Raw genomic sequence first — 23,928 nt, 5'->3', positions numbered from 1 at the left:
ACAAGAAAGGGAAAGAGAAAAACGTATATTTAAGCCTCGTATGGTTAAAAAATATTGTCTACCCATAGTACAGGGCGAAGCGATGAAGACAACAATAAAAATATCAACTTAAAAATGAACAAAATCAATAGGGCCTGTTGCATTTTATCTACAGCCAATAAATCCACGCTTGAAACCCAAATGCATGACCATATACATAATATAACATGTGTGAGATGAAGAATTGTCAATTCTACAATCTCTCAAATCCTATATTCATTACATATAATTCAGTTCTTGAAATGAAATTCAAAGAGAATTTGGTACAGATGATACTCCAAAATCAACCAAGACAAATGACCATGACTCATCAGAATCTACTTCGTGGCCTGTGCAATTATATTGCTAATGGAGCTGGCCTGCTCTTTTGCAGTCTCCACCAGTGAATCCTACAACCAACAGAACAATTCACTCAGAAAATTGCAAATGATGACAACCAAAGACATTCAACAATGAAAAGATCCTACCTGTGCAGCTATTAAACGTGCCACAGTTTTCTTGCTTGGCTCTTGAAGTTCACCAGCAATCAGCAGTTCATCCAATATATAGTAGGCCTTCAACGTTCAACGGAAGCAGAGAGTTAAGCAAAGACCCTATTTTAACATCCATGATCTAGAATCCTTAACAACAATGCTATTTACTTACTAAACACATTTGGAATGACATTTTACGACATAAGTCATCTACAAGAAAAAGGGTAAACTACATAAAACAACACCCTCAAGTTTATATCGAAGTTACACCGTTACCCTCCTATTTTTAAAAACCACATTTTCACCTATAAATTGGATGCAATTAGTTGGATATTGATAATTTTCTAACATGATGATCAGAATTACCAAGCAAATATACCACAAACAATTTGTGGGGAAGAACAAAAAAACCCTCATGCAAGTAATTCTCCATTAGCAATATAATAGATGCCAAAACCAAAAGTATTACTATATTTTTCTAGAAAAAAAAGGAGAAGCCTTCTCTCAAAGATATGAGATATCAGACTCTGCAACACTCCCTAGAAGCAGCAAACCGATAACAATCTCAACTACATATTCCAGTTCTCGGCCACAAGATTAAAAATGCCATCAGCCCTTTTTTGGGATTTATTAGAAGTGGAGGAAAATTCACTGTGCCATACAGGAAAACAGAACACTTAAACCACTCAATTGACAGACATCAATTCAGCGAGGTGTAGTTTAAGAGCTTCTTCAGGATACAGGAGACTGGAGAACATCAAGAAATACTCTGCTATGGGAGCAAGTATGGAGAGTTTATGATTCAAAGAAACAAATGGAAGGAAAGGAGGATAGGGATGGGTATGTTAAGTAATGAGAAGAATGGTGCAGTAATGGAGTGGGAGGGTAAGTGCTGCTAAAGATTACATGGAGTGGGAGGGTAAGTGCTGCTAAAGATTACACGAACGAGAGAGCACAATTTCAACATAAACTCAAGGGGTGATGCATAATTTTCCATGGAAGAAAATCTCTAGAGAATCCCTAATCACAGGTACATGACAAGCATAACAAACATACCTTATGAAAGTTGAAGATCAAGTCCAATTCACAGACCTGCATATAAATTAATTCACAATCAGATGTAAATATAGTGGCGCCATTCACACTCCCGCATAAGGTCAAGATTAAGTTTCACTCACACTGCCAAAGTATCGGTCAAGAATCTCAACATAGTGATGAATAATTTCTAGAATCTCTAATTCATTGTCATCCTGGTCAATGCACATGCAAAAGTAAAGACTAGCATATCTGCATAATTAATATCCCACCTTAGTTGATAATCCTGAAATGGTCAAATAGATTCATAGTAAAAGAGGTCTCACTGTCATATTGTAGTGTTACCTTTTATAAACGACTTTAAATCCTCTCCACTCCACAAAATTACAGAGTTTGGGTCCCCTTGCAAGAATCACTCCACTGAGCTCACGGATAACCTTCTCAAAATGCATTATCATGAAGCATTAATACCATGAAGTGAGATCCAGCTTCAAAAGAGCATCAACAAAGTACTAAAGACAAAAGTTGAAAATGAAAATTGTGCCAGAACCTTGTAACTATTATGACTTCATCCTTTAAGGTGCACACTTTGCAAATAATCAATGAAGTTAATGAAATGTGCTGGTCATACCTTTGTCCTTTCTTTCTGAGAATAAGGTGAATACCATTTTGTCAACCTAACTTTCCCCTGTCGACTAATTAGAAGCACAAAGTGAATCTGAAACACACAAAGATCATAGATTACAGACAGAAGCAGAGTTGAAGCTTAATTTTAAGTTTCCAGCATAATGGAACAATACTAGAAGAAATATACATACATACATACATACATATAAAAGAGTGTGTGTGTGTATGTGTGTATAGATCACTGTGATAATCAGATCCCAAAACGAACGCAAATTTGCTTTTTTGCTAGCACTATGAGAGCCAAGAGTCATTCTATATAACATGTAACTTTTGCAATATTAACATAAAAGCCTTGTAGTCCTCGTCAATCTTTCATGAAGCCCTAAATTCCTGCACCAGATGTAACCTATAAGAATTTCCATTTCCTACACAGCATTTGAATTAATGACATGTGGCTCTGGCCAACCTCTTAGCTTGTGTCTTCATGGCCGGTTTTCTCTATAATTAACAAATACATCACGATGACATGTGATTCATATCTAAAATACCTTCATCCAAAACAATTACTACAAAAATTAAGAGCAAAATGATATCTTCAATATACATAATTAGTTAATGCCTCCCGAAATCATTGGAACAATAAGGCTACAGCAAACAGAAAATTTTCATAGAAATCACTAGAACTAAGTAGTCAACCTCTACTATTCAAAAGTTACCATTGAACTGAAATGTTTAAGTACGATCAGATTTGATTAGAAATCAGAATAAATTTCAAAGACATGAGCAGAAATAACGAAATAAGTGGGATCTAATAATAAATCAGAAGAACAAACAGCAATTGCAGTCAGCTATAGCAATAGATAACTTCCGATCAAAAAACAAACAGTAGAACCAAGTCGCAGATCCAAAGAGAAACGAGAAGGTGCAAAATGTAAACTCAATAACTAAAGCACAGGGGGAATTTTAAGATCACAAAAAAGATGATACACCAAATCATGAATCTAAACAGCGCAAAGAAGCAGCAAAAGCAGATCCATGTTTTGGATGAGAAAATGAAACGAAACACGATTATAATTCACCGAATAATGATAATAACACGATCAAAAATGAAAAGGAGGGGGCGAGGAGTTAGTTACCATCGTTGGCGTTGGCGTTGGCCGGGAAGTCAAAATGAAAATCGTGGCTGTCCTAAAGCTCAGAAACCGGTGTCCCGATTCTGAAGTTCCGCCGCTGCTACGGCTTTATGGTTATTTGAACAATTTAATTTCAAGAGGATCTGACTTGGGCCGTCCTCGCCGACAAAAATATCTACCTACAGGCATAGTTTTATGACCCATCCTACAATGAGAAACAACCGGTGGCCCATTATTTGTCTAGCCCAACTTTCCTTAGCCGCAAGGATAAACTAGTGCTTTCCTTTAGATAAATAGAACATAGAAACAATACTAAATCTATTAAGACATAATATTCGAAAAAAATTTAAATAAACTCCTATATTTTTATTTTGAGTCAAATAAATTTTTATAATTAATTATTAATTTAATTAAAATATTATTTATTATTATATACTACGTGGTACTGATGTTTCGTGTTAACATATGATAATTAATAATGATATGATATGTTTGTATATTATAATTGATGATAAATGTGACATGATAGTTTGATATGATAACATGAGCATGTGCCATTTTATACCATCCACATTAACATCATATTAGTGTTATATAGATATAAAATGATAAGTAATATTTTGATTAATAACAATTAATTAATCATTAATCATAAAGGTTCATTTGATTCAAAATATAAGTACAAAGACTTGATTGAATGTACTAAAAAATTAAAACTTATTTAAATTTTCTTCAATAATTTAAAGACTTATTTAAACATTATGCCATCTCTTAAAATCATTGTTAAGAACAAATCTCAAAATGCATGTTCACATGTGATAATTAGGACAGATAAAATTTAGAATATAATAATTAAATCATATTAAAATTCTTGACACAATGATAAGTTTATGGATTACACGACATTAGTTGAAAAGATTAACTTGTTTAGACATAATAAAGGTAATCATTTAAACACAATTAATTTGTGGAAATACAAATAATAAATTATTTTGTGTACTTTAAATATTAAAGATTTAATAAATTAATTTAAACAAAATATATTGATTAATTTTAATTAATTTATTAACATAATTAATTAAACGTACATCGAGTCAACCTACATCATACACAAATATTTTTGTATCATAAATGAATTGACACAATTATATAAAATTTAAATTCACTGATTCCATGTGACGATCTAATTGTTAGATCTAGAGACATAATTAATTGAGCTCAATACTTATTTTTTAAATATATATTTATATATATAGATATAGATATAATCTCATTATTATTACTGCACATACTTATATTTTGGAAATATGTCACAAATAATTTAGGTTAAATAAATATATCCTTCACAAATTTTTCCTTGATTATTTATAAATCAGCAGCGTTGAAACACTCCCATCATCATCAAATATATAATTCTAGGTCAACATGACCCATTTTGCTGCCCAAGGGACAGAATGTTGTTGGAGGGCAACCATCCCTCAATACACTCTAATATCTAATTTCCCATCTCTTTCTACATAAATAACAATAATAATAATAATAAAAGGAATAAAAAATCTAAGGTCCAACTCATTGCACTCACCTTTCGCTAACCATTCTTTTCATCTCTTCACCCCTCCCCCTCCTCTTGGCATACTTCTAGCTTTCATCAAATGAAATCCACCATCATTGGCGAGAGAATTCCCCAATTAATGCTGCTATATATATTAAGAGATTGGATCAGAAATTCCCATATCCATTGCGTGCTTAAATTTATATTCCAATGCTTTTGTTAATGGAATGAAGACATTAATTCCTGAATCAAAAGCAGGAGGGGTGTGGGAATGATATTGCAACCCTGATAAGACTATATTTGTTGACTTGTGCGTGTAATATAATGCCTACTGGGACGGTCCATAAATTTGGCAAACTGTTGCCATCATGCACCTGCCCATGCTAATTTTGGTTACGGAATAATGGTGAACCCACTCTCCCATGCCGCTCATTTGCTTTGCCCTCAATGAGAAAGAAGCGTCCATGACTAGGTGTTAGTTTAATTATTCGAAGTAAAGAAAGAGCAATGAAGCAGTCATATAGATTTATCAGTTGACATCGGCTGCTAATTGACCCTAGATTTGCAACAGAACTAGTATTTATTTAGTATTATATTGAATTCCTCTCCTTCGTTGACTTCAGATATTTAAAGCTATCATCAGAAGACATCCGTGGCCATAGCCTTTTGCCAAACGAAAATGAACTACAGCTTGGACATCAACACTTACTAGTAACTCTTTCGATTTACAGCAACGGTCTGCATAAAATGTACATATTTACTCTCAGCTATGATGTAAAAATAGTGCCTCCAAAAGGAAATTTAAAATGAAAGCCAGGAAGAAATTAGGTGGGAGGCTGTATGTGGAGTGGTTCCACATTTTGCATGAGAAGAATTTACATTATCAAACAAGAAAGACCGGCAAAGTGGGCAGGTAAACTGATCGTGGTCTAGCCATTTCTCAATGCAGTTCATATGGAAGACATGTCGGCATTTGCGGAGTTGGCTGACAACATCTTCCTTTTCGAACTCCACCAAGCAAATGGAGCACACTTCCTCTACTTCTCCATTGTCTGCTGTTCTTCCTCTGCTGCAGTTTGAAAGTTTCAAATCTTCAAACCTTGCCACCGCAAGGCAGACATTCACCTGGCAGCTCTCCTCTGCTCGATCCCATGGAAGGGCAAAGCCAAGTAACCTGAGAAGAGCTCTCTTGAGCTGAAGAAATGGAATCCATATGCAGGTGTAGAAAATAAGGGCAGCCGTGCATAAACGCGAGTGAGAACACATTAGAGAAATCATTTTCTGGTTTTTTTTTTCCTTTCGCTGTCAGAACTTTCCTACAAGCTTTTTCAAAGAGAAAAGGATGAAAGAAACAAACTCTGCAGTGGGTTTTCTTTCATTTATCTGGAAGGCTAGTGGTGACTGAAGATGATAGTTTGACATGAAGAATGAGAGGGAGGCAACCCTTTATATAGGAAATGAAGCTCAAAGAGTCAGTGACTTCCTTTATGTTGGAGTGAAAATAACGTGCTAGTGTTCCCCAATACTCCAATTGTAGCAACGATTTGACTTTTTGGGAGGTTCGCTTCATCTTGCAGAGGAATATTAAAGTGTTTGAAAAAAACCTTTTAAAATGGAAGTCGTGTGTTTTTTATTGTATGGGTCGTTATCGAACTCTGAATTCGGCGAGGGTGCAGGGCCGGCGCCGACCCCACATCCCCTCAGTCTCCCCTTTTATTTTGGATAAAAACAATTCATGTTTAGCAGCCACGCTTCCAGCCAAAGCAACAAGCATGCTATTTCAGTGATTAATTATTACGTAAAAGATAAATTAATTCGTTAACCCAAAACTGCCCAAGGCATGAGACCTCTTGTTCTCTTAGACGAGTATCAAGGCTCATTTCCCACTCAAACCTACAATATTAAGCCTAAACTAAAGTTGGTTAGGCTTATAAACAAGACCAAGTTGCTAGAGATCTAATAGGCAGATTCCAGTCGTGTTTAAATAATCATTATAATTTATGAACAGTTGCTCGCATCAAGGTCGTCTTTCCTTTTAATCTACTGCTCAACTTGCAGATAATCGACAATCGGTTTGTCCTATCTTCAATTTGACCCTCCTTGACCCTAGCCGGAGACAAATTGCTCCAGAATTGGCTCCTTAACTCAGGCTAAACCTGTTTGCATATTTCTTGTTTCCTCTTAAAGTGGTTTACATATGAATGAAAATTGTTAGTTACAAGGATATATGCACCATTAGAAACCAAAATATGCGTTAAAAATTTAATGGTAAACCATGTGTCACATGGCCCTTACTCCTGCAAAAGGTCTGCGTTTTTATCTTATGGGGAACAATGTTTAGATGCTCTTTGATTCTTATACGTAGCTTGGTTTCCCCAGTGGATCAAAAAGGCAACATGTGCAGAGTTATCAAACTCACGCTGGAGGGTTTGCGTATGCTTATCAAAACCACAACATGAATATTATCAATTTAATGGTCAACTTATTATGGGGACAACCAAAACAGGGAACACCCACAGATAAGTTGGTTGTAATCCTCTCCAGCCTAGGTTTGACAATCTTTCTATTACGAGGAAATAAATAAGACCGACCAAATCACAAAGATCTTATAGGGCATTGAGAAAACCTATTGGTGAGTTGCGCTTAGCATTTAACCTTTGGGGTACCTTGTGAATTGATTAAATATGCTATTCTTCTCTTCAAGAGGAGACGTATCTTCTTTCACTTGAAACCCTCTTCAAAATAAACAATGCCTGACCACGTGCTGTGCACAACCAGCGCAGGACATACCGGGGAGTATATATTCGACCATTTTTTCTGTTACTAACCGACTTCTGATGCGATGAGATCCATTTATCTTTGAAGGTTGTCAAACTCTCATCCTGCAACATAGATTTGGATGATGACCTTGCTGATTAAAGCATTCAACCGGCAGTGGTTGCATCTTGGTTCTTGACAGTAGGTGCCATCAAGGCAGGGGGATTTCACAGCAATTAGACCTTCAAGCTGGGGATCTTCCAAGATGCACCGAAATGCTAAGGCTTTTCACTCCTGAGAGATTCCTATTCATTCCAAGGTCAAAATTTTAACATTATCAGGACAGTGATCCCAGTAACATTAGAGGAGTCTCTTTTTATATTTAAGTATTTTCATCTAATAAAGCTAAGAATGATCCTGGAACTTAATTAAGAATATTAACTATATGTACTTGCACGTCCTTGTATCCACCAGATCTAAATTCAACATTTAGATAAGTGCAATGGATAAACCAGCTTGATATCAAATAGCCATTGCTAATTTGTGTCAATTTCAGTTTATATGAAACAGCAAAATTAGAACTTAGAAGTACTAGCATTCATGACAGAGCTACTAACCCCACCGCCACTGATGCCTGCTAATGCTTTAATCAATGCCTCCACTACTTCCTTTGCTTTCTCTACTTGACCGGACCCACTACTGTCACTAATCCACATCAACTTGTTTGACCATCTCCTTTCTTCCAAGGGATTACTTCCACCCCCAGAAAGGCCTTGTCGTGCTCCTCTGTTGAATCTTTACTTCTTATTGTTTAGATTTGCTAATAGCTAAGCCATCATCCCCTGGCCACGGCTACCTCTACCATTGCCCTCGTTTTTGTCATTCTACCCACAAAATCTTTAACATTGTTGTAGACTTGTAGCTATTTGCTATGCAACAACAAAATTGTATGAGAAAATTAGTTTATCTGAAATTAGTCAAGATATCGAATGCTCATTTGAAGTCTAAAGAAACAATATAAATACACATTAAGATACCACTTTACAAAGCCTCACATGAAAAATTGTCTTTAAACATTTTGTTAAAGCAGCAACTTGTGACAATCAACTTTTACACAATTGGATCAACAACACTTGCAAAACAGCAATAGCTGCTTATGCCGGTACAAGTTCTATTGCAAAGGTTTAGAAGCCAAAAGATCAGGATTTTTATTTCTAGTGGCTTGCATTGCTTAAACACAATTTCAAAATGAATGGCCATACTTAGGCATTCTTACCACTGGATCAGCTGATGCGAAGTGCAAGAATGCATGTACGTTTTCAATTGAAGTGAATTTGACAAATTGTGCGATTGCACATTTTGCTTTTCTAGAACTGGAGAGTTGGTTCCATCTTTGTCAACAGTTGTTCTGTACTAAAAGCAAAAGTAGCCAAAAATCAAACAAATTATGATGATTTTCACCTTTCCTCCTTTCCTTTTGTTTCCTTCTTGCATTTTAAGGCATCATTCTGCAATATATTTAATCTGATTTTAGTTTTTAGCCTCAAGGTATTGTGACACAATATACCAGCAAAATGTAGTAAGAGCTCCTGTATAAAAACTGGTATCCTTGCTAATTGGTTGATCAAACATACAGTGATAACAGTTGACAAAACATACCACCAACACATTCAACGGCAGCAAAATGCAAACCTAAGAAATTGAATAGAAAAGAAGAGGTAACTTTCATTCATAAAATCAACCATTTTCCAATATCGTCCCACATATGTGGAAAATAAATAACAGGAAACCAAGAAAAAAGGGCAGGGCAGAGAGACTTACAAAAGTTGTGAGCCTAACAGTAAGGAAAAAAAAGTTTAAAATGTTTTCTGAGAGGGTTTCTTCCCAAATATTGCTTCCCAAACCAAAGGTGAAAAAGGTGCCTTCTTGTCCAGAAATTGTCTAACAGCTTTATCATTAAGGACAAATCCCTTTTGTTTTAAAGTTCCAATAACACTCTGTGCTTCTTCCACACCCTTCTCCTTACACAATCCATCAACCAAGCCCACAAATGTGGTCACATTAGGGGAATGTCCCGCTTCAAGCATCTCCAAGCAAAACTCAATGGCATCATCCAATTTGTTACATCTATACAATCCTTGAATCAATACAATATAACTAAAGGAATTAGGAGTTACACCTTTAGACTGCATCTTCCTGAAAATTCTCTTTGCATCATCAAGCTTATGGGCTTTGCAGAAGCCATCAACAACAGCTGTGTATATAACAACTTCTGGGATTGTACCTTTCTCCCGCATTGATCCGAAAAGCTTCATTGCTTCTTGGATAAGACCATCTTTACAGAGCCCATCAAGCATGGCTACGGCATTGGGGATAAGACCAGTCTCCTTCATTTTCTTGAAGATCTCATCAGCATCCTGTGGCGGGGAAGGCTTTTCTTCTTGCTCTTTTCTACGTAACAGGGCTGCAGCTTCTGAATCTGAGGGCTGTTTTCCTCTCTTGTTGTCAAGCCCAAGCTTGAATTTTTCCAGGAAATTTTCATCAGATTGAGAATCCTCTCTCTTCCTGTTAGGATCAGAAGCAAATTTGGTATTGAAAGATTGAAAAGAGGAACCATTACTATTCAGGGTGGCTCCTTTGGTTTCTCTAAAAGAGGGATTGAAAGGCCTTTGACCTTCTAAGGGTCTGTTGGGAATAGGCTCTGGAGGCTTGTCACCATCTCCATTGCTGTTAAAACTGATAGGGTCGTTGTCTCTGAAGGGTCCTCTCATATCACTGAAAAGGCGCGTTTGCAGAAGAGAAAGTGAAGGCGGTGATCCTAAAATGGGGTGATGCGGCTTCAAAGTTAAAATCTTCATCAGCTTTGTAAAAACCCGAGCTTGCGATGATTCCATATTGTAGCACTAATTTTAGTATCAAAGGCTGTTGTTTCTTCTTCAATCCAAAACACCTGCTTTTGATTTTGACAGTAAGTAAGGGTTTAAGCTGAGGGAAGCTAGGGTTTTGAGGCCAAAAGAGAACAGAGGGAGAGGAAGAGTTAGAGGTAGAGAGAGGAAGGCGAATATTGTTGAGGGGTAAAATCGCCATTTAAGTACGAGCAGGAAGGGTAATAGAGGTAATTTCACGAGTAAAATTGAGCAAATCCCATTTTTCAGCGGTAAACCCAGTAGCGAGAGGACACTGGATATTGGATAAGGCTTTTACAATGCCCGGAAGCTCCACTTTATCCCAGTAGCTTATGCAGCTCTAATGCCCCACAATCCAATCACTTGCCGATAGCGGTCGGGCTTTGCCTTTGGTTTTCTCTAATTCAATTTCAATAGGTAATGTTGCCCCGTTCAATCACCCCAGTAATATTTCACGTGGTTCATCAACATCAATTCAATTGGAAAGAAACAGAATAAATTCTGAAATCTTTGCTTAGGTTTCCCGTTCTCTTTTGTTATAGAATTAATTTTTGTGTTGTGTCTTTTTTTTTTCTTAAAACACTCTCTTCGGAAATCTCTGCTTTGTTTCTTGGCATCATTTACTGATTTACTCTGCTTGGTCTTGAACTTCATCTTGATTAAGTTGTAATTTTCGGTCTTATGTCTTTTTTAGCCCCCTGAATTCGTCTTCTGTTAGTCTTTTTTGTTGGTGATTACTTGTAAGAGTCCACTTGAAGGAGCTTCATTTGCTCATTGCTTAGCTCTTTTGATAATGCCAGTGAAGCTAACAGGACTACATTCTCCCCCCCCTCCCCCAGTTAAAGTAACTGTATTTGATAACCACTCGAAGTATAAACCTTGATGTGCCTTTCAGTTTCTTGACTATAGTGCCATTGCAACATATTTTACATGGTAGCCTTGACGTCAATGTGAATTTACAATTCTAGCTAGAGATTAAAGTTTTGCTCATCTTTGAAACAGATATGGAGGTTGCCAGCAGTCAAAATGGTAGTAGCATCATGTGGTTCTTCAGAGACAAAGGTTTTGATGATAAAAGTATCAACGAAATGTTCAGAAAGTGCAAGCGCCTTCAGGGTGTCCAGAAGGAAAGAGCCTCTGAAAACTGGGCTTACCTGAAAAGCATTGGTATTCAAGAGAGAAAGCTGCCTTCTGTTGTTTCCAGGTGCCCCAAAATTCTTACCCTTGGTCTAAATGAGAAGCTTGTCCCCATGGTAGAGTGCCTTGCTACCCTGGGAACTAAACGTCATGAAGTTGCTTCTGCGATTGCTAGATTCCCTCACATAATCTCTCACAGTGTGGAAGAGAAGCTTTGCCCACTCTTGGCTTTCTTTCAAGCATTAGGGGTCCCTGAAAAGCAACTGGGCAAAATGATATTGCTAAATCCAAGGCTCATCAGCTATAGCATTGAATCTAAACTCACAGAAATAGTTGATTTCCTTGCCACCCTTGGACTTACTAGAGAAGGGATGATTGGTAAAGTTCTGTCTAAATACCCATTTATAATGGGTTATAGCGTTGACAAAAGGCTACGCCCTACCTCTGAGTTTTTGAAATCAGTAGGTTTGTCTGAGACAGATCTTCAAACACTGGCCATGAACTTTCCTGAAGTGTTGTGTAGAGATGTGAGGAAGATTCTTAGACCTAATTTTGCATATCTAGAAAGATGTGGATTTGGGGATAGAGAGAAAGCAGCTTTGGTGGCTGGCTATCCCCCTATTCTTATCAAGAGCATCAAGAATTCTTTAGAACCTAGGATTAGGTTCTTGGTTGAGGTGATGGGGAGGCAAATTGAGGAAGTAGCTAATTACCCTGACTTTTTTCGGCATGGTTTAAAGAAGAGATTAGAGTTGCGGCACAGACTTTTGAAAGAGAAGGATGTCACTTGTAGTTTAAGTGAAATGCTGGACTGCAATCACAAGAAGTTTCTACTGAAGTTTGGATTGTTTAAAGGGTTTGCCTAAGGTATTAGAGCTACATTCCAATTCTCTTTGATCTATCATTTTTGTACCGTGGCTTGATTGTCACCTTGGTCCATGAAGTGAATTTTTGTATAGGTTTCTAAGCTTATCAATGAGAAATTAAGATCAGCAACTGCAGCTTTTGGCTGAGCATATAGTAATTCTGTATTTCAGTCTGACATAAAGGTTGTCTATGAAGCCTTACGTCCATGTGGTGTTTGCTAAGTAAGTGAGTTGCCATATCTAAGAGGTATCATAACTCATAGTTCAGCACTGACTGATGCAACATCACTTGTGACGTAGTTTAAGAGTCTGTCTGAATGTTGAATTCTAAGATTCGTAAAGATCATTAATGTCCATGTCTGTTGCTTTCAGAAAACAATCTTCTCTGTTAGATTTTCATGGTTTATTCAATCAATAAACAACATTTATCATTTTTGCTAGTTTGATTTTTTAGAACATTTTGACATACTGAAGATTAGTGCTTTTTGTACCAATATGGCTATACCATTACCTGGTAATAGTTTACAGGAATTTTCTGTCTTTGAATGAGGTTATGGTGGTGCGCCTGTATGGCATTGAGTACTTTACTATTACAGCATTAAGTTTAGAACCTCAAATGCAGTAATCATTTCTTAAGAGGTTGTAAATGTGAACAACTAATTCAGAACATCTAAGACAAGAATATCTGCTAGCTTCCATTTTGAACTTCATCTGTGTTTGAGCTATTCACAGTGTGATCAAGGACATTTATACTAGAATAAATGTTAGAAATCTTAATCCAAATTTAACTTTTGGTTCAAGTCATAGCACCCTCATCTTGTATAAAAAATTAATTAGTATTTCAAAATCAACCCACTATAAAAATGTTGCAGTGCGGGACCTTGATGCTGTTACCTCTGCAACGTAAAGCCTTGAGCACCACTGCCCTGAAGCCAAAAACATCAGATTCAGGGGACTGTGTGAGAGCACTTGGGGCAACATAACCCATTGTATCAGGGACTCCAAGTAATCGAAGCTCTGCATGGAGTTGCCTTCAATTTTCCAGGGCTCACCAAAGTCAGTACTTTTAGCCGATCATAGTGGCCTACACATTCTTGAAGCTGCAGAAGTTAAGCCTGGGGATGTGTTGAATTCCTCTGCGATGTTGTTTTTACACTCCGCCGTCCAACAACATCTTGTAAAGAAAATGCCGAGCTGGAAAGCGAATTGTCAATGGAGCTAAGAGGTGTAAGAATACCAGCAGGCCATTGAAAGACAGGCTTGAATGGAGGTACATGAGGGACCGGCAAAGTTCCATTCATAATTTGGAAGATGTCCTGAGTTTGAGGCCTTTCACTGGCAATAGGATGTGAACATGCCAACCCCAGTAGTAACAACCTCTTCGCTTCATCAACCACGAATTCGTTGTTGAGGCGTTCATCCACAGCTTCTACAATTCGCCTTTCACGATGTAACATCCAAACCCAATCAACTAAAGTATAAAGATCTTGCTGGTGTTGGATCTTGATTCCAGGCCTTCTGCCACAAACAACCTCAAGCACCACTGCCCCAAAGCCAAAAACATCAGATTCAGGGGTGGCACTCCCTGTATGAAAGCACTCTGGAGCAACATAACCCATTGTACCAGGGACTCCAGATAATGCTAGCTCAGCATAGGAATGCCTTTCATTTTCCAGTGCTCGGGCAAGGCCGAAGTCACCTAGCCGAGCATTGTAGTCTACATCAAGCAAGATGTTGCTAGCCTTGAGGTCACGATGCACCACCTTTTGATCATACTCGTTGTGGAGGTAATGCAAAGCTGATGCTATGCCGGTTAGTATCTTGTATCGATGGCTCCAATTCAGAGTGCCATGGTTGGAAGCGCCATAGAGGTGGCCGTCCAAGCTGCCGTTTGGCATGAAGTCATACACCAGTAGAAGCTTCCCTTTCTCGTAGCACCAACCTTAATACAGTCCACAATCCAATCCACATAAGATGAATGATTCAGGTTTGAGATGTTACAACTTTGGTTTTTGTGAAACATGGCATTGATATTTTTTGTTGTTGTTGTTTTCCTTTTTTCTTATTTTATTTTAAGCATTTTTCTACTAATCAAGAAGTTGACTTTATTGAATCATAACAAATTATAAAAGAGTACTTATGCCTAATGATCTGAAATCTACAATGTGTGTAAACAATATTAATTTTAAAAATAAAAGATACCATATATGTTATTCTATTGAAATCGTTAAAGATAAAAGTAAGAGATGGATCGGAGATATAGAGGGTGAATGTAAAATAATATCCCATATGTGTTTTTCTTTTTCAACGGACAGATATTGCTTATGGTGTCAGGATGTTAGTTTCTGCTAATGCCGTTTACTTTCTTTTCCATGGGGAGTGGTTGGGTAGAGGGATGAGCACGTAGCATGTATATAGCAGCCATAAGTCTTTGTAAGTGATGATTGCTTCTTGTAATGCTTTCTGAATCTAGCTGCTTAACTTTGATGAAATCAAAATATAGAAACCCAATAATCCAGAAGGGGAAAAAATGAAAAAAATAAATAAAGAAAAGGAAATAAATAGAATGAACGTTGACCATGTAATCTGAAAATGACTATTCCGAATTTGGGTTTTCCTAAAAGCCACATAAATTGGTTCAATTTTATTGCTCCACCACTAACATGATGGAAGCGCCTCCAAGTTGCAATTTTTAAAGCTATCTTCAAATTCCTTTCACATGCACAAAACCGAGATAAGATGGTTTTCCTCTCTGATCATTAGCCAAACATATGGAAACCCTTTTATCTAAAATTTATGCATAAAGTAAAAGAAATTTTAACAAGAACAAAAAGAAGACATTTACCTACTAAGCGGACGAGATTTTTATGGCGAAGACGATGAATGATGGCGAGCTCAGCCAGGAAATCATCCTTGCTTTTGATGCTGTCTCTTGAGAATTTCTTGACAGCCACTTGGTTGGCGTTGTGATTGTTACTGTTGACATGGTCCTTGTCATGGAGATGGACGACGCCTTTGTAGACTATTCCAAACCCACCTTCGCCAAGCTTCATACTCTCGTGAAAATTGTTGGTGGCGTTCTTCAATTCCTTGTACTTGAACTCTCTTGGCATTCCAGGCAGCCATTTCAACTTGCCAAACTGATCAGCAGCCTCATCCGAGCCTTTTCTTCTTCTCCGGTCCACAATAATTGCCCATAGGAGGACCACGAGCAATGTCGCCACTGGAACACCTACCCCAAGACCAATCCTCAACCATTTCCGGTCTTTTCCTCTGGGCAGAATATCTATGTCCAAGCTCCATTTCAAGACACAATTCAACTGGATCTGTGGGTCACCCGTTGAACCAGCAAAACCGAAGTAGGAATCTTGTTTCAGGTGTTCCTTCAGGTTAATGGGGGCGCTGAGAAGGGGTTTTGAGGGCTTATCTTGCCCTTCTTCCACCATGTACACCTCCATCAGCTGGGACGTACCATTGTAGTCAACCCAGACCATGTAATTGGTGCCTACTTCTGGTGATAATATTATATTATCATCATCGAGAGAAGCAAACTTCTCTGATTTGACTGAGTTGATGTCAAGCGCGATATGGTTATCGTCTGGGTCGAAATCTGGCTGCCTTACGGTATCAAATTCGATAGCTACAATTTGGTTGTCGACACTACCATCGGTGGAGGCATTGGTGAGACCAATCCATTGGCCGTAACTATTGGCCGGAACACTTGAAATATTGGGGGCTATGAGAAATGCAAGGCCATGACCAGCAGTCCAGTTTTTATTCCTGAAGATGTTGATAACAAAGGCTGAGCTGAAGGAGGCCAACGTGTCGTCTGACAACCAAAGCCTGAAGGGTTTGTTATACATAATGCGGCCAGACTTGTTGTAGTGGATTGCGATCATGTCGTCGTTGGTGGTGTCAGGAGTTAGCTGAAGAGCTCCACCATGAATGTTGGATGACTCCCTGTTTAACAGGGTGAGTACTGACCGATGACTATCATCGAATCCATCATATGAGAATACTCTTTTCTTCTTAAAAGAAGCTGCTGTCGCTGTGCTTAGTTGCAGAAGGGCGAAAAAGATCACGAAGACTCTGATGGAATTTCCATTTAACATGCTCATCTTATTAAGTGCTACCTATTTCATACAATCAAAGGGTTGTGCGCAAGAAAAGTTGCAGGAAAGGCAGAGGGGAAACAAGTCGAAAAGGTGATAAAATGGACTCTCTCTCTCTCTCTCTCTCTCTCCCTCTCCGATATATATAGATATACACACAAATCTTTGAAAGTGAGAATATGATAAACGAGGATAGTCTTTGACAGGAAAAATTCTCCTTTGTTGACAAAGTCCACCTTACCATATGCCTCACTTTTGTCCATGAACCCAGCCCCGAATTTTCTTATCAAATAAAAAAATTACAATATATACTAATGTCATAGTCCTTTCTTTGTTTTTTTCCCGAGAAAGAAAACGAGATGAAGAGAGAGTTGATGGTGGAACAACCGCTGAAGTCAATCTAAATTTGGGCAGAATAGTCAATCCATTCACGCCCCGACATGAGTTGAATCTTTCATTTGTTATTTTATTCAAAACGTTATACACTGCTACTGATATTGGAAAGAAGATTACGAATCTTCTTAGCAGGAGGATAGCTTAACTAATACATCGTAAATACGCGGAAATAACTTTTTTCAATTTTTTCTAGTTGAAGTTAATTCTGACCATACCATACCATACCATACGAGGACATAATTAAAGAAACGACATCGTATATATTGAATGAATTAGAGATAATTCCGCAGCCTTTTCTTACCTTCAAGCCCCTACGTCTTCTCTATCCTCTTCAGGCCTTTCTTCCACGACTAGTACGGATTGGAAGAATGGAACAATTCAAAGACGTATTAAATTTTGGTTCAAAGTACATCTACGCCCCTTTAATACAGAAAAATCAAGTCATTATCAAATTAACTTTGAAGGAAAAGACAAGTATATATTATTTTTATTCTTTCTTTTCTTTTTTTTTTGTCCAAGGCTTTTTGTTTACATTTACAAAATTGCAAGGTTTAATTAATTATAAATACAGTTGAAAATGTTTAAAGATAAATTACAAAAAAGACACCTTATGATTTGGAACGTGACGTTTAACTACCCTAAAGTTAAATTTGTCAAATCATATACTTATAAGAAAATGCTAATAGTCTTAATAATTTCTAACAAAGTAAAAGCTTAAGATGGTTAATTGTTAATATTTAAATCTCAGGGGCAATCTTTTTTTTAGGGAAGCCACAGGGTATTTTTTTTAATTTACCTAAGAGTTAATTAGTTTTAATGTCAATTGTCTTTAATTACTATCAAATTAAATAATTAAGTTAAATTATAATTCAATTATGCATTAAATATATTGATTTGCATATAATTTAATTAAGAAAAATTATCATCCGTGAGGGATCTTTGAAAATGAACTTACCCCATTAGTTTGAAAAATATTCTTTCATCTCTCTCGAAAAAATAACTAGCGTTAGGATTCCATTGGTCAAACTAATATTTGTTGAAAGATCACTTTAAATTTTAGAAATACCCTCATTTTATATATGTTTTAATTTTTTTTAACTCTTTTTTCATTTCTCTTATTTTTGTTTTAATCAAGAAAACCTTTTTTTTTCCATTAACCCTTAACACACGGATGTTGTTGTAGCTTTACGTTTTAAGATTTTACGGCTATAGTTGACTCATGTAAACAGAAGGGTCTGAGTATTAAAAAGTGACAATGACTCACGCAACAATCACGTATGGTTAATTAATTAGCAGCTAGCAATTTTGTCAAGATATAAAGTTTGGAATATATTAGGACCTGGACCGTTGTGCACGTTACACAAATGGACTTGTAATGGGGAAGAAACACATGAAATAAGAGCTGGACTTTGCCCTTTTTCTCACATTAATAAATGAAAAAGGTTGGGGTGGAGAAGAGAGAGAAGAAGTGGTCATGGTTGGATTTTGGAGTGAGGAAGATGGCCTGTGTGTGGTGAGATTTGAATGAGACAGTTTTTTCAGAAGAAAGATGACTTGTACTACACCTTTCTGATAATAAGTCTGCTTTTGTCGGACGGAGTGGAGACTTTTGTTTTTCTTTTTGCTGCTAGTTCTCTGGTTTATTTTTGTTTAATATCTCATTTCCTGTCAAACCAGAGTCACATGCGTGGCTTCCCATTAAGGACAGGTCCTCGAGGGCTGTTTTCTGTAGTTTGTACATGTGGACATTATTAAGATCGTCAAGAACAGATCATAGGTAAAGGTTCAACATGATATTCCTTCTTGTAGACTGTTCCAATTAAGAACAGACAGGGCAAGAATTCTAGCAAATGTTAATGATGCAGGGACAGTTCAGCTAGGCAATAATTTTATTATCATTAGTAAAAAGTCACACCAATTAAGACCTTATACACATGCATGTATCTGGGCCGAAATATTCATATACTTGAGACAGAATACAGTGACACCCTTTCAAACATATTAGAGCACCATTAATACGAAACTTCTTTCAGACTTAAGCTCATAATTACATGTAAAATAAAGCAATAACACGAGCTGTGTAGATGTAGTAAGCTTACTAGTAATTTCATCTTCTGACCCCTTTATTATTTGGACATAAAACCTGCCACAACTGCAGCAATTATAGCTGTAGGATCGCCAAGAATGGCAGAGACAATAAGACGAACAGCGCCACCAGCCATCTGACAACATTTCTTTATCGTTCCCCCTCTTCCCCCATGATGGTTTTTCAGTGTCCCCTTGAGGCTTGGAATCGTGGTCTGCATCTCTCTGACCTTGTTCTTGTCAGCATTTAAGTACATGGCTTGCCAACTTTCAACTAGCAACTCTTTAACACATGAGACATGAAGATTATAACTCTTGCATTGAGACCTGTAAGACCAACCAGGTCCTTTGCCACCACAGCGATGGCAGGATCTGGAAAGCTTGAGGCAGAGGTAAAGATTATGTTCTCCATCATCCAGGACTTGAGGGAGGTTTGCACAACAAGGATGAAGATCAAAATCGCATCCCTTGCAGTGGTAGACAAAGCCTAGAACATCATTCCTACACGCATCACATATCCTCATCTGTTCCCCTGGGGGTTTATAGTAGAATTGGAACTCACATTTTTTATAAAAGGGATGAGTAATGGTGGGGGATGGCATAGCACATGCCTTGTGCAAATCGAACTCACATTGCTGGCAACTATATTTGAGGCCAATGCCAGCTTCTTTACAGCCATCACAGTTGAATGGTATCTCTGTGTATTCAAGCTTTAGTTTGTGCTTTGGATGGATTGGATGGGGGATTTCTTTGTGGATCTTCATGGGATTTTTGTTTCTTCACTTTAATAAGCTGTGGTGAGACAGGCATTGCTTATATAAGGCGGCAGATAGCTTAATTTGTTTTGTCTTTGAATAGCTAAAAAGGGGTTTTTGAACAGTCTTCTCGATAGATACTTTGCTTAAGTTTCACAAGTTGAGAATAACTTAGTTAAGTTGATGCAATGATTACAATTCCTGATGAGGAGAGTTGAATGAGGAACCAAGAAAGGATTAGGTGGAATCTAGTACCTTTGGTTGAATAATAGTGTAAGCTATTGTCATAAGCATTCCTGTCTCAGAAGTTAAAAACTCAAAATTTGTAGTCATCCCCATCTAAATTAGACCATGCTGTCCTCCTCTTTCATGTCCAATTATTGATGTAAACAAAATCAGATTTCAGCTCAATTTGGGAAACTTAAACTTGAAAAAGTTGGTAACAGGGCACACAGCCATAGCAAAACTAATGTAAGATGAAATATAACTCACAAGTTTTGAGGTTTGGGCTGGTATCTGATGTCAAATTTTTTTACAATTCATGAATGAATTCAAGTTTCTAATTTTGGAAAGTGATTCCTTTGATTAAATTCTCCTATACTCTTCTCCTATACTCTTCCGTCAAAACGTACTACAAGAGAATAAAGGAAGCAGTGTTCCAATAATTCAGCTGACCCCAACAACAGGAGTTTTATGAGTCAAATATTGTCCCACTCTCTTCTCTTTAAAGGTTAAAAGGGTATTCAACAAAATAAAAAGAAGCAGCCTGGATTATTCGGATGGCATCACCAGCTAGGGACTGGTCTGATCAGCTCTCTCAAACACGTATGCCATCTGGCATCGAGTTTTCAGGTAGAATAAAATCCTTTTCTTTTTTTTTTTTTGATTTATTGCAAAAGCCACATCCATCAGTCTGGTTTTAATAATTAAATAGACGTTGTTTTTAGGCATTTTGGCCTTGCCTTGTCTGGTCTGTCCTGTTCGTGGTCTCATTTGCAAGACAATAAGCTACAACAAAAAGTGAGGTCAGTGGCCAATGGTCTAATGTTTAAGCGATGCATGCAGTCATACAATGCAAATGTGATTATCAAACTAGGAATGAAGCAGCATATAGCTAATAAATGGAGATTGAAGAATCAAAGGACGGTTGTCTAGTGTTGGAAATCCTCCTCCGTTCATAGACCTACACAATTTCTATCACACTTCCCTTTAATTTGTTTTCTCTTTTACTTTTCTCTTTTTTCCTTTTGTTTTATTTATTCTTGTTTTCTTTTGACTGTTTAATGATGGAATAAAGCAAAATTTGGTCTTGTAAGAAGGTAGCAACCAACAACCAAAGCATGACTGATCAAACTCCTTCTAGTTGTCTTCATGAGATTACAAAAAAGAAAGATCTTTGCTTTGTTAAAGTGGGTTTGCTTGCAACTTTTATGGTTAGCAAACTGCCATCAACAGCCACAGCAAAGTGACAAATTAGGATAATTTGAAACTAGTTTCTTAACAAGAAAAGCAGCATTAAGTGATAAAGGGATTTTTTTTTTTATTATTTAGGAAAGGGATTTGCATCTTGTTCATTAAATAAGAAGATTATGCACCAACCAATAAGCTAAATGCTCAAATACATAAAAAAAATTTGAATTGATCTCTTTTATTTGTTTTTAAGATATATATGATTTAACTAATACTATTAATTATTAATCTTTCGATGAGAATAGTCAAAGATCCACTATAACTTATTATACAAAAGAATTGGATCATATTTAGTTTAATTTTAAAAAAACTTTTATACTTTAATTTCTCAAAAAATGAATTTTGTTAAATAAATAATTGATTCTTCCTTTTTTTTAATGAGGAATATATATTTATTTTTGGAAGAGGTAAATATTTTTTATAAAAAGTTAGAATTGGAAAACTTTGTATTTATGGACAACTAAACTTATTTAAAATATAATATCTAAAAAAGTCTTTAAATTATTTTAAAAATTTTAAATAAACTTTCATATTTTTATTGTATTCAATTAAATCTTTATATTTTTATTTTAGCCAAATAAACCTTTAACTTTTATTTTAAGTTAAATAAACTCTTATGACTAATCAAAATACCATTTGTCTTTTTATGTCACGTAAAGCTAACGTGGTATATTAACATGTTATAATTGATGATAATTAGATATGTTGACATATTATAATTGATGATGATGTGATATGATAACACGACCAAGTAATATTTTTCACCTTTCACAACAATCTCATGTAGATATAAAATAACTAGTGTCATTTTGACTAATAGTAATTAATCAACTATTAGTCATAAGAGTTTATTTGATCCAAAATAAAAATTCAAAGTTTGATTGAACGTAATAAAAGAATAATGACTTATTTGAATTTTGTTGAATAATTTAGGTACTTTTTTTAGTATTATGCCTTATTTAAATACTTGAAAGCAAAATATTAAACTTGTCATAATCACTTGAATTTTCATGTATAATTATAAATTTGAAAAAAAATTAATTCAATGAAATATATTAATTTAGGAATACAATACTATAAACATTTCATAATTTCACTTTTTGTTTTATAAATGCTATATTAAATCAACCCTTTGAGCCATCTATTTATAATAGTGATTAGGAGACGGATTAATCAACAACTTAAAAACACTTAGTATATTTTGACACAAAAGAAAAATAAATATTTGCAATTTATTTAGTGCCTATTTGGTCTTTGAATTTATTTTTCTAGTGGTAAATATTCTGTAAAAGTTTTAGATTTAGTTTTATTTGCATATTTATCTAGATTTATAAATAATCTAGGATTAGTTGGTAATTGAATTTATTACTAACTCAAATATTAGGAATCTAGAGTAAGTTGTGTCAATTTTTTTTTTTTGATGATTTTGATGATTTCCCTATAAATTATAATAACTAATTGTCTTGAATTCTTAGCTTTTGAGTAAAAAAGATTTTTGTTGGGATTCATTGTAAATTCTTTTGTTGAGTATCATTGTTAGGATGTGTTTTTCACAATTTTGAACACTTTATCTTTTGCTTTGAATTATTGTGCATATCTAGAAAAGGTTTATTAATATAAAATTTAAATTATGTCATGAATTCTAAAATTTACTTGATTCTCTCTCAAGGCGAAATCCTAAGTAATACTTAGTTAAATACATGATTTAGGCTATCTTAAGACCGTTTAAGCCTAAAAAGCCTACCCTGTTATATATTTATCCCCAGTATACTCCTTTGAGCCTAAGTTTCCTTTTCTTTGTTTAACTACATAATAAAAACCTTAGCTTTAGAATAAAATTTTCAATTTTACAACATTCACTCCTAAACATGTATATTTTTTTAGAAATATATATTGAGCTAAATGCATATGGTAGAAAGGTGATGTTGAAGTGAAAAAAGTTCAAAACACACCCCATTACCTACAATACAAAGAAAGTAAGTTTGGAGGTGTGTAATTGTGAGAAAAAAAAAAAGAGAAAAAAATGTGTTGAACAAAAGAAAAGTTCAAATGTAGAAGAAAATGTGTTCTTGGAGAAGGAAAATAGAGCTTTATATAGGTCCTAAAATAATTATGTGCTTGGGTGATTTGAGCCATATTATTATCATGTATCTTACTTGGATAAGCTTATTAAAGACCTATTGATTCCTAGCTCTGTGTTCATCTATATTAATGGAGAGAGAGATGAAAAGTAAATCTATGAAGTTCGAGTACTAATTTGAAATTTGTGTTGGCATAAACTGATTCGAATGTCATGATATTCTTAATAAAAGATTTCACACACACACATGGAAATCCATTCGAGAATGAGCTTGCATTGGAATTGAAACATGAATTTGAATAATGCCTATATTTTTCCTTAAGTTAATAATTGATAGACATACTTTTAAAGAAATTATAGGAAATCATTAAGTTGGTGCACTTTATCTCTAATAGTAACTATATTTATTTTGTTTCACTATTTGACATTGATTTTCATAAGTTAGTTTATTTTCTATGTTTTGGTCAAGAACTAGCAAAATATTAAGTTTAGAGGTGTGATAACG

General features: G+C 35.8%; 6 protein-coding genes across 11 annotated transcripts; 1 reads left to right on the top strand and 5 right to left on the bottom strand.

The window, feature by feature from the left end:
• Nucleotides 109-3,444, bottom strand: LOC18608401 (AP-1 complex subunit sigma-2). The gene is made up of 7 exons (XM_007043063.2): nt 3,311-3,444; nt 2,179-2,265; nt 1,893-1,984; nt 1,691-1,799; nt 1,569-1,604; nt 507-593; nt 109-428 (listed from the first exon to the last, which is right to left on the bottom strand). The coding sequence occupies exons 1-7, from the start codon at nt 3,311-3,313 to the stop codon at nt 357-359; spliced, it is 486 nt and encodes a 161-aa protein (XP_007043125.1). The 5' UTR covers nt 3,314-3,444; the 3' UTR covers nt 109-356.
• LOC18608400 (RING-H2 finger protein ATL18) lies at nt 5,608-6,137 on the bottom strand. The gene has a single exon (XM_007043062.2). It carries the CDS (start codon nt 6,135-6,137, stop codon nt 5,661-5,663), a length of 477 nt encoding a protein of 158 aa, XP_007043124.2. The 3' UTR covers nt 5,608-5,660.
• LOC18608399 (pentatricopeptide repeat-containing protein At4g38150) lies at nt 7,296-10,640 on the bottom strand. Of its 6 annotated transcripts, XR_001926692.1 has the most exons (5): nt 9,438-10,640; nt 9,078-9,124; nt 8,893-8,989; nt 8,234-8,545; nt 7,296-7,921 (listed from the first exon to the last, which is right to left on the bottom strand). XR_001926692.1 is itself a non-coding variant. In XM_007043061.2 (2 exons), exon 1 carries the CDS (start codon nt 10,508-10,510, stop codon nt 9,473-9,475), a length of 1,038 nt encoding a protein of 345 aa, XP_007043123.2. In that variant the 5' UTR covers nt 10,511-10,640; the 3' UTR covers nt 8,622-9,124; nt 9,438-9,472. The 6 variants fall into 6 exon arrangements, 2 of the variants coding, with proteins under 2 accessions (XP_007043123.2, XP_017971179.1); XR_001926691.1 differs by having other exon boundaries at nt 8,893-9,124; XR_001926693.1 differs by lacking the exon at nt 8,893-8,989.
• Nucleotides 10,629-12,965, top strand: LOC18608398 (transcription termination factor MTERF6, chloroplastic/mitochondrial). Its single transcript, XM_007043060.2, has 2 exons — nt 10,629-10,939; nt 11,525-12,965. Exon 2 carries the CDS (start codon nt 11,527-11,529, stop codon nt 12,523-12,525), a length of 999 nt encoding a protein of 332 aa, XP_007043122.2. The 5' UTR covers nt 10,629-10,939; nt 11,525-11,526; the 3' UTR covers nt 12,526-12,965.
• Nucleotides 13,129-16,836, bottom strand: LOC18608397 (probable L-type lectin-domain containing receptor kinase S.5). The gene is made up of 2 exons (XM_018115689.1): nt 15,371-16,836; nt 13,129-14,467 (listed from the first exon to the last, which is right to left on the bottom strand). Exons 1-2 carry the CDS (start codon nt 16,641-16,643, stop codon nt 13,635-13,637), a joined length of 2,106 nt encoding a protein of 701 aa, XP_017971178.1. The 5' UTR covers nt 16,644-16,836; the 3' UTR covers nt 13,129-13,634.
• Nucleotides 18,975-19,941, bottom strand: LOC18608396. Its single transcript, XM_007043058.2, has one exon. It carries the CDS (start codon nt 19,880-19,882, stop codon nt 19,160-19,162), a length of 723 nt encoding a protein of 240 aa, XP_007043120.1. The 5' UTR covers nt 19,883-19,941; the 3' UTR covers nt 18,975-19,159.

Source organism: Theobroma cacao, chromosome 2, assembly GCF_000208745.1.
Source record: "Theobroma cacao cultivar B97-61/B2 chromosome 2, Criollo_cocoa_genome_V2, whole genome shotgun sequence".
In the NCBI taxonomy this organism is placed as follows: domain Eukaryota; kingdom Viridiplantae; phylum Streptophyta; class Magnoliopsida; order Malvales; family Malvaceae; genus Theobroma; species Theobroma cacao.
Note: the sequence above shows the minus strand (reverse complement) of the source record. Positions and strands in the feature narration are given on the sequence as shown.

What these genes read in the sequence shown, in the direction of transcription:
- LOC18608401 (XM_007043063.2), bottom strand. An exon ending in TTTAAAGTCGTTTATAAAAG is followed by an intron (nt 1,800 to 1,892) that starts GTAACACTACAA and finishes TTAATTATGCAG; the next exon opens with ATATGCTAGTCTTTACTTTT. An exon ending in TGATCTTCAACTTTCATAAG is followed by an intron (nt 594 to 1,568) that starts GTATGTTTGTTA and finishes TGAACGTTGAAG; the next exon opens with GCCTACTATATATTGGATGA.
- LOC18608400 (XM_007043062.2), bottom strand. Translation starts at nt 6,137, where the DNA reads ATGATTTCTCTAATGTGTTCTCACTCGCGTTTATGCACGGCTGCCCTT.
- LOC18608399 (XM_007043061.2), bottom strand. Translation starts at nt 10,510, where the DNA reads ATGGAATCATCGCAAGCTCGGGTTTTTACAAAGCTGATGAAGATTTTA.
- LOC18608398 (XM_007043060.2), top strand. Translation starts at nt 11,527, where the DNA reads ATGGAGGTTGCCAGCAGTCAAAATGGTAGTAGCATCATGTGGTTCTTC.
- LOC18608397 (XM_018115689.1), bottom strand. Translation starts at nt 16,643, where the DNA reads ATGAGCATGTTAAATGGAAATTCCATCAGAGTCTTCGTGATCTTTTTC. An exon ending in AAATCTCGTCCGCTTAGTAG is followed by an intron (nt 14,468 to 15,370) that starts GTAAATGTCTTC and finishes GACTGTATTAAG; the next exon opens with GTTGGTGCTACGAGAAAGGG.
- LOC18608396 (XM_007043058.2), bottom strand. Translation starts at nt 19,882, where the DNA reads ATGAAGATCCACAAAGAAATCCCCCATCCAATCCATCCAAAGCACAAA.